A 14,488-nucleotide genomic window follows, 5' to 3' on the forward strand; every position below is an offset into this window, starting at 1 on the left:
GGAAGCAATAATTTAATCCATGACATATATATATATATATGTTGGCTGTTCCTTGTAGGACTACTTTAGTCGGATGCTCGCGTCGGTCATGAAATTATATTTACAGTTGTACAGTATATAAGTACTGTGCAATCTTTTTTTTTTTTAAAATAAATAGAGAATTTACATAAAAAAATTAATTTTTTAATAATAGATCCTACTATTTTTCAAAACGATTACGCAGTACTTACGCACTTTAAGACTGTATATAGTATTAGTATTTTACTATACCTATTTAGTATTTTCGTGGAAGATCGCCCTGAATCTCAAATAAAATATTCTTTACTTTCTTCATTTTTTATGGCAAAAATAATAAAAGTTAAGATCTGAAGTTAAAAAAATAAAAATCACATTATATTAATTCTCACAAATAATTTCCATTAAGTTTTCTAATTATTCCGCTTCACCTATTAAATTGTCTAGATGGTTAATTTAAATTGCACAAAAAAGGTAGTAAAGGGGTATGTATGTTTAGCAAAATGCTCTCTCTCTCTGTCTCTCACACACACACACGCAATACATAAATATCACGCAGTCTTCATGGAAAATGAGAAAACGAAAATGGAAAACAGGGCTTAATGCAATTGTCATTACATGTATTAAACAATAAAAAGCTGTTGTTTCTTTATGAAAACGGCCCATGTGGGTTGTGGGCCCTTGGGAAACTATAGAACGGACTCCACGAAGACCTGCCTTCTTTTCTTAATGCCGTGTATGATGTACAACTTGCAACTATCAATAACAATTATGAATTATTGCCTTGTTTACAAGAGAGAATTTGTTGTCTGGGACCCATCTCCTCCCTTCTAAAGAGAACTTTCTTGCACACCTTTTATTGTCTTTTGGACAACCCGAAGGCTACCCTCATTTTTTCTCAGGACAAATACCCCCCAAATTAAGGGTAAGTTTAAGGTCGTGCAAGATAAGTTTGATGATGAGATCAGGTTGATTAAAAATAAAAAAGGAATATTAATTAGGATCCAAAGGGAGCCCTGTGAGGAATGCCTTTTCTTCTCCTTGCAGTAGAAGGAGGTGGAGGAGGCGTGGACGGGTAAATGTCTTGTTGTGCTCCTCCACGCAATTCTTCTTCTTCTTCTCTTGATGACATTGGTCTCCTTTGTATCATCATCCCTTCCCTTCTTTCCATTACTAGCTCTTCGTTCATAGCCTCTAACTTGAAGCTTGCATCCCCATTTCTCTTTATTCCCACAAGCTAACTCATTTTATATATATATATATATATATATAGCAGAAAAAAAAAACATTATTATATCAAGACTCGATCCAAGGTAGCATTAATTAATGAAAAGTAATAATTTTCCTGAACTAATGGCGAGATTATAATGATGCTTATAAATTGGTGGATCGATGGTGATGGCGATAGGCTAATGATGATTAATATGTGGTTGCAGCACATGCTATGTATATACGTACAATATATACAATGGGCGTGGTTGATTAATGTCAACGTATATGAATAATATGGTAGCTTGTAATCCTCACCAATGGTGTATGATAGGGATGGTGAGGGTGAGAGGTCTGTGAAAGTGGGTAATAAGGCATATATAGGTGATGGGTATAATGAGCATAGGATGAGTTGTGAATGATGTTGATGATCGATGAGAACAATGCAGTGATGAGATGAGAGATGGGAATATTTTATAAAATCAATGCTAACCTTACAACCAAGTGAACAGAAACGAAATGGGTCCAAGAGGCTCCTCCCACAGATTTCACATATGTGGGCAACCCCTTTCGCAGCTTTTGGCTGAGGTCTCTCATTCAGAAACAAAACTCTGGCACTATTTATCACATATGTCTGAACTCCACTTATATCCAGTAACTTTTGAATCTCTGCGACCCTTACCACATCATGGTATGAAGATCGCCTTATCTACGAACAAAACAAAACCAAAACCAAAAATAATGATCGATAAACTAAGAGTGAAAGCCATAAAATGGAGAACCCAAAAAAAAAAAAAAAAAAAAGAAAGACAAAAAAGAGGAGGCCAGATCATAAAGAAGAGTTACAGAAAATTATGGAAATGCTGCTACCTGAATGACTTGATGATCCTTGTGCCGTGAAGAACGGCAATAAAAGCAAAATGCATAGGCGCCATTGCAGTCTAAACAAAACATGTTGCATTCACTCCTTGCAGCATCTCCGTGGACCCGGCACACGGAAAAAAAAGAAGTGGTCAGCAGTGGCTCTAGCCATGGAGGTACCGACATTGCGTCCTGTTAAAAAGAACAAAACCAGTAATATTGGAAATAAGAGAAAGGAATTATATGGTGCTAGCCATTCACAGAGAGAGAGAGAGAGAGAGAGGTGTTAGGAATAATTACTATTACCCTTATCAGAGCTAGGATGTGTAACAATGGGTATCTGAGAGAATGTGATTTGCTGCTGGCCTCTGGGTTCAATGGATCATGGTAGATAGAAAGAAAGAAATCAAGAGAGACTCGCAGAGATGAAAATAGTCGGAGAGAGATAAACGACCCACAACTTAGACTTGAAGAACACAACTATACGCTCAAGACTAAGGGCCAAAGTCTCGCAAACAAATGCGGCATCGCCTAGGCAGGCAAACGGCTGAGTGCAAATGTGGTGGCTGAAGTCCAACTACAGCCGTTGGATTAATAGACAGAGATAGGTGCGTTTGGCTCTTACGCTACTTTGCATCTTTCCTTGCGTCTATACGTTGGCACGAGGTCGGCCACTTGGCTACGCATAAGCCCCAAGAGTTGTTCACTCCAAAAAGCATCCACACCCCCGTTCCCTTTTTGCCACGTTTATTTACCTTCCACGCGGCAGTATCTTATTGGTCCCTTGTACGAAGACCCCACACCTTACTTTCTGGTATTAGTAAATTATAGAACGGATATGATGTCAAAAATTGGGGAATATTTTCTTCTCCTAATCCCAAGCTTGTGGAAAGTAGCTCGTGATGATGACCTCCTAATCACGAAAAGTAACGATTTAATTATGTACTATTTTTTTTATAAATTTTTATATAATTCTATTTTAAAATAGAGTTATTAACGTAAAATAATATTATTTTTATAAATTATTTTATAAAAATGTTTCTCATTTAAAATATAGTTATATAAGAAATTATAAAAAATGTTGTATGTCTATCCTTTTTCAATCACGAATGCTCGGCTTCCTCTAATAATAGGTTTGCTTTTGCATGATTTTTCCTGAGCAAAATTAATTCATTGGTAATACTCTAAATTCTGAAGAAGAATATCGACGGGCAAACGATTGAAGGGCTGTCCCTAACACGCATGTAGCAGTGCTTTATATAAATAAATATATATATATAAATGATTTTAGGTAGCATGTCATGTCAAAAGGAGATTAGTTTTTATGTTAAACAATGAGTCATGATCAGCTATTAGACTGCCTTTTATTAATCTTGTGAGCAGTACATATATACAGCACTTTGAACTAATATATAAAACTATGAAATGCTACCGGCTCCATCTTCTGTGTTATAATGGCATCCGGTATTTCAATGAAAATTGATCATGATGTTGTTTGGAACTCCACAAAAAGATTCACGATCCACTTACCAACTTATTGCATGGATTATTACATTTTACTTCCTTTCAATTACTATCCCATGATTTGTAAGCTGACTTTCAAACTATTAGGTCTCGTTTGGTTATACAGATGTGATGAGATGGGATGAGATTAAACTTAAATAAAATATTGTTAGAGTATAATTTTTTAATATTATTTTTATTTTAAAATTTAAAAAAATTTAATTATTTTTTATATGTTGTTTGAGAGTTTAAAAAAATTGTAATGATTAGATAAGATAATATATGTTGTGAAAACAAACTAAACCTTAAAAGTTTCATTATTTGACGTTGAAGTATAGATTTGGATATGATCATCGGTTAAGATTGTACTACATCATCCATATTTTTTTATCCATATTAATCAATAGATTCTATTGATAATTCATGCAGCTTGATTTTTTAATGCGGCACCAAATGATAATTTGGTCATTTGGATTTCACGTAACAAGTTGGATGACATATTAATAATTAAGCAGCTGAATTAATGTAATTGCTCCATAATATAATTAGTACTTCAAAAGGTAATGGAAATAATTAAAAAAAAAAAAAGAACTCTAGAATTGGCAATGACATTTTGTTGTTCCTAATTTGATTTTAAGGAAGGCTCTCTAAAAAATGAAATATCAAAGCTTATTTTAGTAATAATTAGTGAGAAAAGATAATAAGTGACATAACAGCTGCTGTGTAGGCTTTTCTATTTCTTCCCTTATTTGTTATTTAAATTGTAACGTCTACTATATATATATAGCATTAATAAGATTTATCGGCATGCCTTGTGATTCATCCAAGCAATCTCATGCACTTTCTTCCAAGCTATTTCTTTTCTTTTTCTTACAGTCCAAGCTATTTTTTTTTTTTTAAAAAGAAAAAAGGTGCTCATTAATTAAGCGCCGAGACTGCCTGCATGCATATTAATTACGAAGCTAGCAGCTGGGAGTCGCGCGCCATGAGGTGATACATTATATTATATATTTGGAAGAATAATGATAGGATTATTACTCTATTATTATTTATTTATTATTTTTTTATATTTAATTTTTTTATATTTTATTTAATGATTAAGAAAATGATTATTAATAAAGTTATATATTTTTTTTAATTTGTTCTTAATGATTAAGGATGTTAAAAATATATTTTAAAAAAATGATAAAAAATTAAAATATACTTAAACAGTAGATGGGTAGTTATAGAGTAGTGAGTGTAGCTCACTATTTGGAACTTGAATAAAGCCATCATATTATGGGTACGTACTAATTATTAATTAACTCTTTGTAAGAGACTTAAGATATACGGAATAATTTGAGAATTCTCAAAGTGAGAGATCATCATCAATACGCATGAGAAAGTACTTTAATTTGAGACATGAGACGAGAATTAGGATGCGCGCGTATCGTGAGAGCCCAAAGCTTTAATTCTACCTATAGACAAATTAGCAGAGAATTAAAAAAAAATAAATATTTCCAGCTTGTGGGATATAACACATATATAATTTCAATGATCACTTAATATGTATGAATATATATATATATAAATATTTCCTTTTAATTAAGACGTAGTACTATATATATTTCAAATTTGTTGAATTGGTAAAAAAACAATTATTAAGAACATAATTGATTAGCTAGCTGTGGAGGCACATGAATATATATATATATATATATATATATATTATTTAATGTCGGTTTCACAAAATGCACCCTAATTAATAATTAAAGCCTCCAACACCTTTATGTAGGAATCAATTAAGGCTGGCAACATGTGAATTATCATAACACGATCTCTTTCTCCGTATTTTTCTAAGTAAAAATAGACGACGTTGGCTTTATGATTGAATATTCATTCAATCATAATCTTCGGTATTACTTTTAATTATTTAAAAAAAACATGATAATCCAATCCCCAAGATTAAACTAGGCATGCATCATGTATTACTGCCACATGGCATGCAGACTGATCATATGAAGTTGAGGATGATCTAGATTATAATTGTTGTCATGGCTAAAATTTGAATGGGGGTTATATATCCTCTGATAAAAACATATATATAATAATGCAAAAAGACTCTTCTCAAATTTCAACTCTAACCCAAAAGGCAAAAACCAAAGGCAGGCTACGTAACATAGCTAACATATATAAATCAAAGGAGGCTGCATGTTTTTATAGTGTGTTCTATCATCTCATCTCATCTCATTACGAGAAAAGAAAAATAATATTTGTGATTGATTATTTAATATGAGAATTGTTATTTATGATTAGATTTATTTTAATAAAAAATAATTATTTTTATAGAAAATAATTAACTAGTTTTTTTTTTTTTTTTTTTTTTTTTTAAGTATCTCAATTACAAGCCTGCAGCTAACGTAATTAGCTAGATAGGGACATGTGGTTGATCTCCAAAAAAGTTATCAGGCGCTAGCTAGCTGCATCATCATCATCCTAGCTAACCCAAGCTAGCCGGGACATATACGTATTACTTCTCTATTTATAGTATGCTTATTTTGGAGTCAGTGCAGACTACAGTGCTATACTCACGTATATATCATATATAATTTTAATTTGGATCATTTTTTTAATCCACAAATTAATTAAACTAGCAAACTGCATGCACCCTCTTTCAATATATATAAATCTTCCTTATTATTCTGAACAGAAATGGAAAATTAATGGAAAAGAATTTCCACGGACTAGACCATTATATATTTTAAAATTTTATATATATATATATAATGTATATATGTCTCGGGCCAACATACTAATATTAATAAAAACTAATTGGCTGTAATTCAGAAAATTTACATATTATAAATTAATAATGCTATCACATCTAAACTAGATAGCAACGTGCATAGTTGGCGTACCTACCAGTACGAATTGTCATTAAATTAAACCAATAATGCAATTTTAGGTTTCAATCATATATATAATGTACTATAGATTCAAATCTAAGGAGTTTTCTCTTTGGTCTTTTATGTCCTAAATCATTGGGAAGTAAAATGCCAGATAAATAATTACCTAATTAGCTAGCTTGATATATCATATATATCCCTAGCTTCTTTGCCCCTATATATCCATCTTCAGTTGATTTATTATATATATATATATATATATATATATACACATACACATATGAGAATTTAAAATAAATCAATTCAAATTATCTGAAATTACCTTAATACTCAATCTTTCATGAGCTACCTAGCTAGTAATTCTCCTCTACTACTCCCGCCGCGATATAAGGTTTCAGGAACACAAAATGAAATGAAGTTGCTTAGATTTTAATACCACGTAGCGGGATTGTATATGAGCTTCTTAAATCGTAAGCAAAGGTGAATACTTTGAGTTTTGACTTTATGTGGGTGAGGAAATTCAGAGAGAGAGAGAGAGAGAGAGCCGTTGACACGAGTGTAAGAAGTTAGAACGAGGCAACGGATCAGACCCACGTACGGCCTTTAGACCCAATTTACAACTAGTCTTTTGGGCCATGGATTCTTCAGCTTCAGTCATTGGGCCCTTTAGACCCAATTTACAACTAGTCTCACGTGTTTGCACAATCCAAAAATCCAGCTTTCGGGAGAAAATAAAATAAAAGATAAAAAAGTAAAGTAGAAAGAGAAAAAAATAACTTTTAGGACTCGTTTAGTTATACTGACACGGTTATACGGACACAAATGATATGAGAAGAAAAAATTATGAATTGTAATAAAATAGCTTGCAGACAATATTGAAATTATTTGAATCAATATATTTTATAAAATTTTGAGAAAGATAAATGTTATAAACATAAAAATTATATAAAAATAAATTCATAAATTGATATAATTTTATATGATTTGTTAGAGTTACGTTATAATAAAAATAACTTTACAATCTGACATACTACATCAAGTCACAACAAGTTGTAGATTTACTTTTGTGTAATCTTTTTGTAACTAAAGTTTTTTTTTTTTTTTATAAATGAGAGAGAAAATATTAAATACAAATATTATAAAGTTAAAATATTTTTAGAATATAATTTTTATTTTGATATTTAAAAAAATGAATTGTTTTTTGTATTTTGTTTGAAGATTTAAGAAAATGTAATGATTATATGAAAAAGTTAAAAATTTGAAATGGAAAAATGTTTATATTTAAATGATATTTAAATATTAAGATGAGATAAATTGAGAACATATGTGAAATCAAACGAAGCCTTAGGATAAAAGAAAGAAAAAGAAAAACTTTGGAAAACTCTACTCGTCTTTTTAGCAATTCTCAATGAATTGAATCCAAGAATGAGAAAGGATTAAATTAACTTTTTTTTTGTTCGTTTTATCTTTTTCTTTTTTTAAAAAAATTTAAAAAAAGGACTGCAGCTCAATTTTATTTATTACGAGGAATACTTATTATTGCAAAAGTTTTGGGGGCAAAAAGAATACGAAAACCCCTGCCATATAAAAATAAGAAAAATGTTAAAGGGACCGATGGGTTTCACCAATGAAATGCATTCAAAGTACATTTTTGTTGTATTTTTTAATACTATATAAAAAATAACAAAAATACATTATCCATATATTTACATTTTTTTTTATGAAAAATAGACTTCATAATTTATAAAAGTAAAGTTACAGTTGTAATTGATATATATAAAAAAAAAAAACTCAGATTAAAAGTCGACTACTCATAATTGAAACTTCACTAATATACAAATTTATTTATGCTTAGTTGGGACTCTATCAATCAGTATACAAATGCATTAATAGTACATTGGATCCCAATAGAAGGACCCTAAAAATAAAGCTAGTAGGTATTAATAAAGTATATAATTACGTAATGAAACCGGTACAAGAAGAAAAATCTAGTCCAAACATCCCAAGTAAATGCGTAGGCAGCATAGTTCACAGATCCAGCAACCATAAAAACACATCAATCAAGCCCGGTTTGCTTTCAAAATTAAAATTTTAAATTTTAAAAATTTTGAAAATTTCTCATCTTATAATTATAATCTTTTTAAATTCTCATATAAAATAAAATAAATAATTTAACTTTTTCAAATCTTAAATAAAAATAATATTAAAAAAATATATTTTAATAATATTTTATTTAATTTTTTAATTTTAATCTCACCTCACCTATCTCATTTACGAGAAAACAAATAAGGTTTAATTAGCAGTGTTTTAAATTTCGTACCGTACCAGTCGGTACGGTCGAAATTTTTTGTACCGGCAATACTATACCCGTTTTGTACCGATCAAAAATTTCGTACCATACCGGTTAGTACGGTTGAAATTTTTTATACCAGCCGAATACCCGTTTCGTACTGGCCGATATTTCGGTCTGTATTTTTTTTTCGTTCTTTTTTCAAACTTTAAGCATATTTTTTAATCTTAAATTCAGATTAGACTATTTATAATTTATATATATATATGTATTTATATATAATTTATTTATATATAGACTATTATTTTGAAATATAATTTATATATATATTTATATATATAATTTATTTATTTATCGACTATTTCAAAACGTTATCTCAAAATATTATTTTAAAATAATATCGGTATTAAAATATTTCATTTCAGTATTTTAACCGATACGACGTCTGGTACGATATTCAAAACATTATTAATTAAGAGCAGTTGGTAAAGAAGCTTCCAAGGACCAAAACCATCCCCGATTTCTTCAGTTTTGTTCCTTCCTCTGAACCCGTTTAAACCATACACGCTCCCCGACCCGATATCTATTTTCCTTCATTTAAACTACGGACACCGCCTTGCGAAACCCAGAAATCTCACTTTAACAGAAAATAGAAAATCGTTCGGATTTTTTTTATTTTCGATATCTCCATTTATTCGGCGATCGAAGCCTCTCCTCGCTATGTTCAAGTTTTGGTATTGGCTTCTCTCCTTTGTTTTGCTATTTGTTTTTTTATTTTGATTTTTACCTCTCTTCCTTTTATTGTTTTAGTTTCACTTAGATTAAGGTTTTTTCCGAATAATTAATAGATTCATTTATTTCGCTTCGTTTGATTAAGTTTCTGCCCCCTCTTTCGTTTAACTTCGTTGCGCTGAAGCTTAAAGTTTGGGGTTTATTTTTCAGGTTTCTTACAAACTGAACTGTTATATTTTTACTCAATTTTGAATGTCAAGGTTTGCAGATCGTCTCTGGGTTTCAATCTAATGTTATTGGCGAACCTAGATCGAGTGATTAGCATTTGATTAATTGTCAAAGGGTGTTTTTAGAACTATTTTTAACGCGGCTTACTAAACTTTGTAGCGACCGAATAGTCGCCGACACTGCAGAATTAGAAGCTAAAAAATACCTTTTGTTGTAATGGTAATGGTTTATGATGCAAAAGGCTCAATCAGATTTATGTTTTTCAAATGCTACAGTTTATGTCGTTACGGGTCTTCAGGGTTCATATGTCCTGATTATGGTTATATGTTGTGGAGGGTATGGATATTTTTTGACATGTTAAAGAGTTTGTTTGTTCTTTTTTTCCTCTTTCTAGTTCCATTCTTGTAAAACTAGATTAAATAAGAGTCTTTCTTTGGGCGTTGTTAATACACTGTAATATCAGGCATCTTCTTGTTGTCTTGCCTCAAAATGGGTATCCAAAAAGAGCTGAAATTTTAAAAAGTCAAGATTGATGTAGTTCTAGAAGAGGACGATGTTGTGTTAATGATGGGTCTTCCTGCTTGTTATGAGAAGTGCTATACATCATCCTTTTTGCCATCATCTTTCTAACTCCTCTACTGTGGCATTTTATGAGTAGAAACTTATTTACATTCATTATCATCCAATTATTAGTTGCCACTTAAGGGAATGTTGATTAAGGGGATGGTGGGTAGAATTTTTTGCTTGTTATATATGTTTAATCCGGACATCTTGCAGATAAGAACACAAATCATACGCCATTGGCAGTTTTCCTCTTGATCTGGAAATGTATATTGCCTTGTTTCCATTTAATTAGAATAAAGCTTGTTTCTTTAGTTGTATCTTATTTATTTAGAGGTCAAACTGTCTATTTCTGCAGGGGATCTCAGGATCAACAGTCCCAGTCGCGTCCACAGGGTGGTTCTTCTCAGTCCTGGTATCCTCCGTCCGTAGTTAGCTCCCTGAGTTCTTCTCGTCCAGGTACACCAGGTAGCACCTCCTCTGGAAGCTTCAGTTCACATAGACCTACTGACAGGCCAGAATCGCCATCACACGTGTCACCTGCTGAAGCTGCGGGCATTATTGCTGTCGTGAAGGATAAAAGGCATGTTCCTGGTACTTTAAGCTACTATTTTTTTCATATGTTCTATGTTATGTTATATACCAATTTCGTTGAAAATACTTTTACTATTTGAAATATGGTGGCTTTTGGACTATACTAAGGACACTGTTCTTTATACTTTTTACTTCAATTAGTATATACTTCTTTTTTGAATAAAAGGAATCTTGTAAGGATGCACCTTTGGCTTGTCAAGTATCACAATGTCAATTCATCCAAATTTCAATTACATATATGGTGTAGGAAGCTAAAACCATATGCCAAAAGGTTTCTGCTTCTTGTATTTTGTCATTGCCCATTAAGTTTTATCTGCATAATGCATGTGTTTTTTCAAGGTTGTAGTCCAATGCATTATTTCAAAATGTGAATTATCTTTTGGCTAAATAATAAGATTTTTGCTATTTTTTTTTTCGGTTAATCGTTTTTACTGAAAAACTGAATTAAGAATGTCAGTATGTGTTTGAAGTACTTTAATTTAATTTTTGGCACCAGGTGTCTGGGACAAAGTCCTGACAACTTGAAGTACATTTATTTGATGCATATTTCTCTTAAGTCACTTCAATAGAGCACATAAAGATGCTTAACTCAATTGACTCATCAAAAAGTTTTATTCTTAGATTTATAACTCCACTTCTATAGTTTCTGTTCTTTCCTTATTTTCTTGATAAATTTTTTTAGTGTTGATGAGTTGCGGAAGCTTTTATCGGACAAGGATGCGTACCATCAATTTTTACTTTCACTAGATCAAGTGAAAATTCAAAACAATGTAAGTTGTGGGCTATGCTCGTTAATTGTACAAATGTTCTTATACGTAGTTCTCTCATATCTCACAAATCCTCTCAGATTTAGAATTTTCGCATGTTATGTACTCTAGTTTGCAGCTGAAAGCTTCTAGTTAAGTATTTGGAACTGCAATAATTTACCATGGCTATTAAAAGAAATGTGTTCCTGCGGGGATTAATGAGAACTGTTAGTCCTTTGCACATTCCCCCTAAACCGTCTAAAGATCAAGGGCTTATCCAGATAATTGGCTTGCCCATACCACTGGTTTTGGCTTTGATGAAACACACCAGTGTGCATGAGCAGAGATATACCCTTTATACAGGTAGTGGGGTCATGCATACTCATGGGATGGCTTTTTTTTTTTTTTTGTTTTTAGGTGTAATTTCTAAAAATTCCATCGCACCAAACCCATATAGAGATATTTCCGACACTAACACCAGTATGATTTCTTGGGGTGGCAGTCCCTTTGTCAAATTTTGGGACTTTTGTTTGCTGGTATAACCTTTGGTTTTTCTTCAATCTGGTTCGGCCACATCAAATGAAACTGATCTTTAGGTTTAAGTTACACATTATGATACAAGAATGTGACAAAGCAACATATTAATCAAGTATGTGAGGAGGAACTCATGGCTTAAACAATTGAAGTATTTATACATGGTGTAATATGTCAAGAGATTCTCGGGAATACCAATCCGGCCAAAGTATTAAAGCGAAGCATAGCCATACACTGCAAATCAAGTGTCTGATTGCATACATGCATGACATAAGAAAAAAGATCAAGAAGCTCCATTTATGTAATATTATAAGAGTAATGCTAGATACAGTCCTAGGGCGTGCAAGCCCCGTCCACTCTTTTTAGAAAAAAGTGAGGTCCACTATTAAAAAAATAGTTTTTTCATGTGGGTTCTATATTTATCCACTTTTTTCAAAGGGAGTGTACAAGGCTTACATACTCTAGGACTGCAAATATCATTTCTCATATTTAGAATGGGTTGTTCATGTCTTTTCTTATTGGATGTTCTTGATACATTTGTGGACGAATTTCGTAGTTCTTTTGTTTCCGATATTTTAGCTCATCATCTCTTTCTAATCTTTTCCCCTCACCTGCTTTTATGGCCCATCAGCTAAGAGAAGAACTTCGCAAAGAAACTCTACAGCTTGCCAGTGAGTGCTTTTCCTTTTCCCTCACCTGATTTATACACCTTTTAGGGAGAGAGATCCTAAATATCACCATCTTTTCTATATCAGGGGATAACCTGGAGAAGGAACCACGGATGATGGAGCTTAGAAACCAGGTGAGTATATGGTCTCATCCTTCATTGTATTGTTTAACAATAGGGAATGGGTTGAGGAACCTTCTCTTCTTCATTTTATGTTACAGTGCAGAATAATTAGGACAACAGAGTTGGCTGCTGCCCAGGAGAAACAGAATGAGCTCGAGAGACAGAAGGAAGAAAGTTTGAAATTCTATTCTCCTGCCTCCCTTCTCCAAAGGCTTCAAGGTATTCAATCATAGTAAAAAGTTGAGGTTAGTCGTGAATGGGACATTGTTAGTTATCCCTTGCTCATGGCTCAAGCTCGAGTTTATTTGTGAAATGCATGCTTCTTTTTTTTATTTTTTATTTTTTGGGACAAGCAAGAAATACCTGTAATAGAGATATGTTTTCCTAATTATGTGCCTATTGTTTCAGAGGCAATGAACAAGACTGAGGAGGAATCTGAAAACCTGCACAGTCAGTTCTTAGATAGGGAGATAGAATTTGGGGCCTTCGTCCACAAATACAAGAAGCTCCGTACTACTTACCATAGGCGAGCACTTGTACAACTTGCAGCCAAAACGTCGTCAACTGGTTGAATTGACATGAATTGTTGCATACTTGAATGTTGAGGAACATCACTTCTCGATTGTTCATTGTATGAGATTGGTATAATTCGTTTTCATCTGTACAGGTTAGTGCTATACATCATTACGCCAGTTCTTGTTGCAATGAGTAATGTTAGTACTCATTACTACTCTCAAATATCAATTTCACGACATTACTACTCTCCTCTTCTTTTCATATCTGCTCTGGATGCGTATCTTATACCAAATTTAAAATAAATAAATAACTAAAACAAATTAAAACTTTATCTCACACTTGCTTGTAGTTGCGGTGATTAGGAAACCAAAAAGGGTTTTTTGCCCGAAACCAAAACTAAAATGTATTTTACGAATAAAAAAGCTTGAATATACTATTAATGGAGTGATGTAAGCACTCCACTTTAGGGGGCATGCCCTTGCTGACAGGAATCCTGGACTACATACATGACTTTGTTATTCGGTCCAACCGTCCTGATTATATTATATGTATACCGTATGGAAGCAAAAGCACTGACGCAACTAAAATTTTGCTTAGAGCCAAGCTAGCTAAGTATTGTGAAGAAGACGTCTGTCCTGATGTATGAAACTCACCCTTGCGGCCAAATCGCCCAGCCCTACCAATCCTATAATCTGGCTCTGGGGGAAGATCATAGTTGACAACCAGATTAACCTACAAAAAAGTAGTACGTCAGGATGTCTAATTACCCATGACAAATACAAGAGAAAGACCTTAGAAATAGAAATATAAACACAAAACATCAAGAACACATGAGGCTCATTGAGTATACACACAAAGGACGTTAGTTGCACAAACCTGGCAGTGAGAACTAATTCTTTCGATTTCCTTCTTTATTTTCAAGGAATCATCTTTAAATGATCCATCCTACATTAATAAAATGAACAATCGAAAATAACTAATACTTTATGAGAGCATATACTATAAATCATCTATATGCAGGTAG

At 32.4% G+C, this 14,488-nt stretch overlaps 2 protein-coding genes across 4 annotated transcripts; one reads left to right on the forward strand and one right to left on the reverse strand.

The window, feature by feature from the left end:
* Nucleotides 1-778: 778 nt before the first annotated feature.
* Nucleotides 779-2,703, reverse strand: LOC121267640 (protein RGF1 INDUCIBLE TRANSCRIPTION FACTOR 1-like). 2 transcript variants are annotated; one of them, XM_041171598.1, is made up of 4 exons: nt 2,392-2,678; nt 2,095-2,277; nt 1,718-1,933; nt 779-1,252 (listed from the first exon to the last, which is right to left on the reverse strand). In XM_041171598.1, exons 2-4 carry the CDS (start codon nt 2,269-2,271, stop codon nt 1,013-1,015), a joined length of 633 nt encoding a protein of 210 aa, XP_041027532.1. In that variant the 5' UTR covers nt 2,272-2,277; nt 2,392-2,678; the 3' UTR covers nt 779-1,012. The 2 variants fall into 2 exon arrangements, with proteins under 2 accessions (XP_041027532.1, XP_041027531.1); XM_041171597.1 differs by lacking the exon at nt 779-1,252 and having other exon boundaries at nt 1,270-1,933; nt 2,392-2,703.
* A 6,546-nt stretch (nt 2,704-9,249) lies between these two features.
* Nucleotides 9,250-13,702, forward strand: LOC121267642 (vacuolar protein-sorting-associated protein 37 homolog 1-like). Of its 2 annotated transcripts, XM_041171599.1 has the most exons (9): nt 9,252-9,497; nt 9,764-9,824; nt 10,000-10,059; nt 10,643-10,867; nt 11,561-11,648; nt 12,790-12,829; nt 12,914-12,960; nt 13,047-13,167; nt 13,357-13,702. In XM_041171599.1, exons 3-9 carry the CDS (start codon nt 10,040-10,042, stop codon nt 13,518-13,520), a joined length of 705 nt encoding a protein of 234 aa, XP_041027533.1. In that variant the 5' UTR covers nt 9,252-9,497; nt 9,764-9,824; nt 10,000-10,039; the 3' UTR covers nt 13,521-13,702. The 2 variants fall into 2 exon arrangements, with proteins under 2 accessions (XP_041027534.1, XP_041027533.1); XM_041171600.1 differs by lacking the exons at nt 9,764-9,824; nt 10,000-10,059 and having other exon boundaries at nt 9,250-9,497.
* The last annotated feature ends 786 nt before the right edge of the window (nt 13,703-14,488 follow it).

Source organism: Juglans microcarpa x Juglans regia, chromosome 5S (genome assembly GCF_004785595.1).
Source record: "Juglans microcarpa x Juglans regia isolate MS1-56 chromosome 5S, Jm3101_v1.0, whole genome shotgun sequence".
Classification (NCBI taxonomy): domain Eukaryota; kingdom Viridiplantae; phylum Streptophyta; class Magnoliopsida; order Fagales; family Juglandaceae; genus Juglans; species Juglans microcarpa x Juglans regia.

Excerpts from the sequence above, each read along its gene's own strand:
- LOC121267640 (XM_041171597.1), bottom strand. The coding sequence starts at position 2,271 with ATGTCGGTACCTCCATGGCTAGAGCCACTGCTGACCACTTCTTTTTTT. Across the intron at positions 1,934-2,094 it reads AGGATCATCAAGTCATTCAG|ATAAGGCGATCTTCATACCA; the intron begins GTAGCAGCATTT and ends TTTTGTTCGTAG.
- LOC121267642 (XM_041171599.1), top strand. The coding sequence starts at position 10,040 with ATGGTTATATGTTGTGGAGG. Across the intron at positions 10,060-10,642 it reads ATGGTTATATGTTGTGGAGG|GGGATCTCAGGATCAACAGT; the intron begins GTATGGATATTT and ends CTATTTCTGCAG. Across the intron at positions 11,649-12,789 it reads AAGTGAAAATTCAAAACAAT|CTAAGAGAAGAACTTCGCAA; the intron begins GTAAGTTGTGGG and ends ATGGCCCATCAG.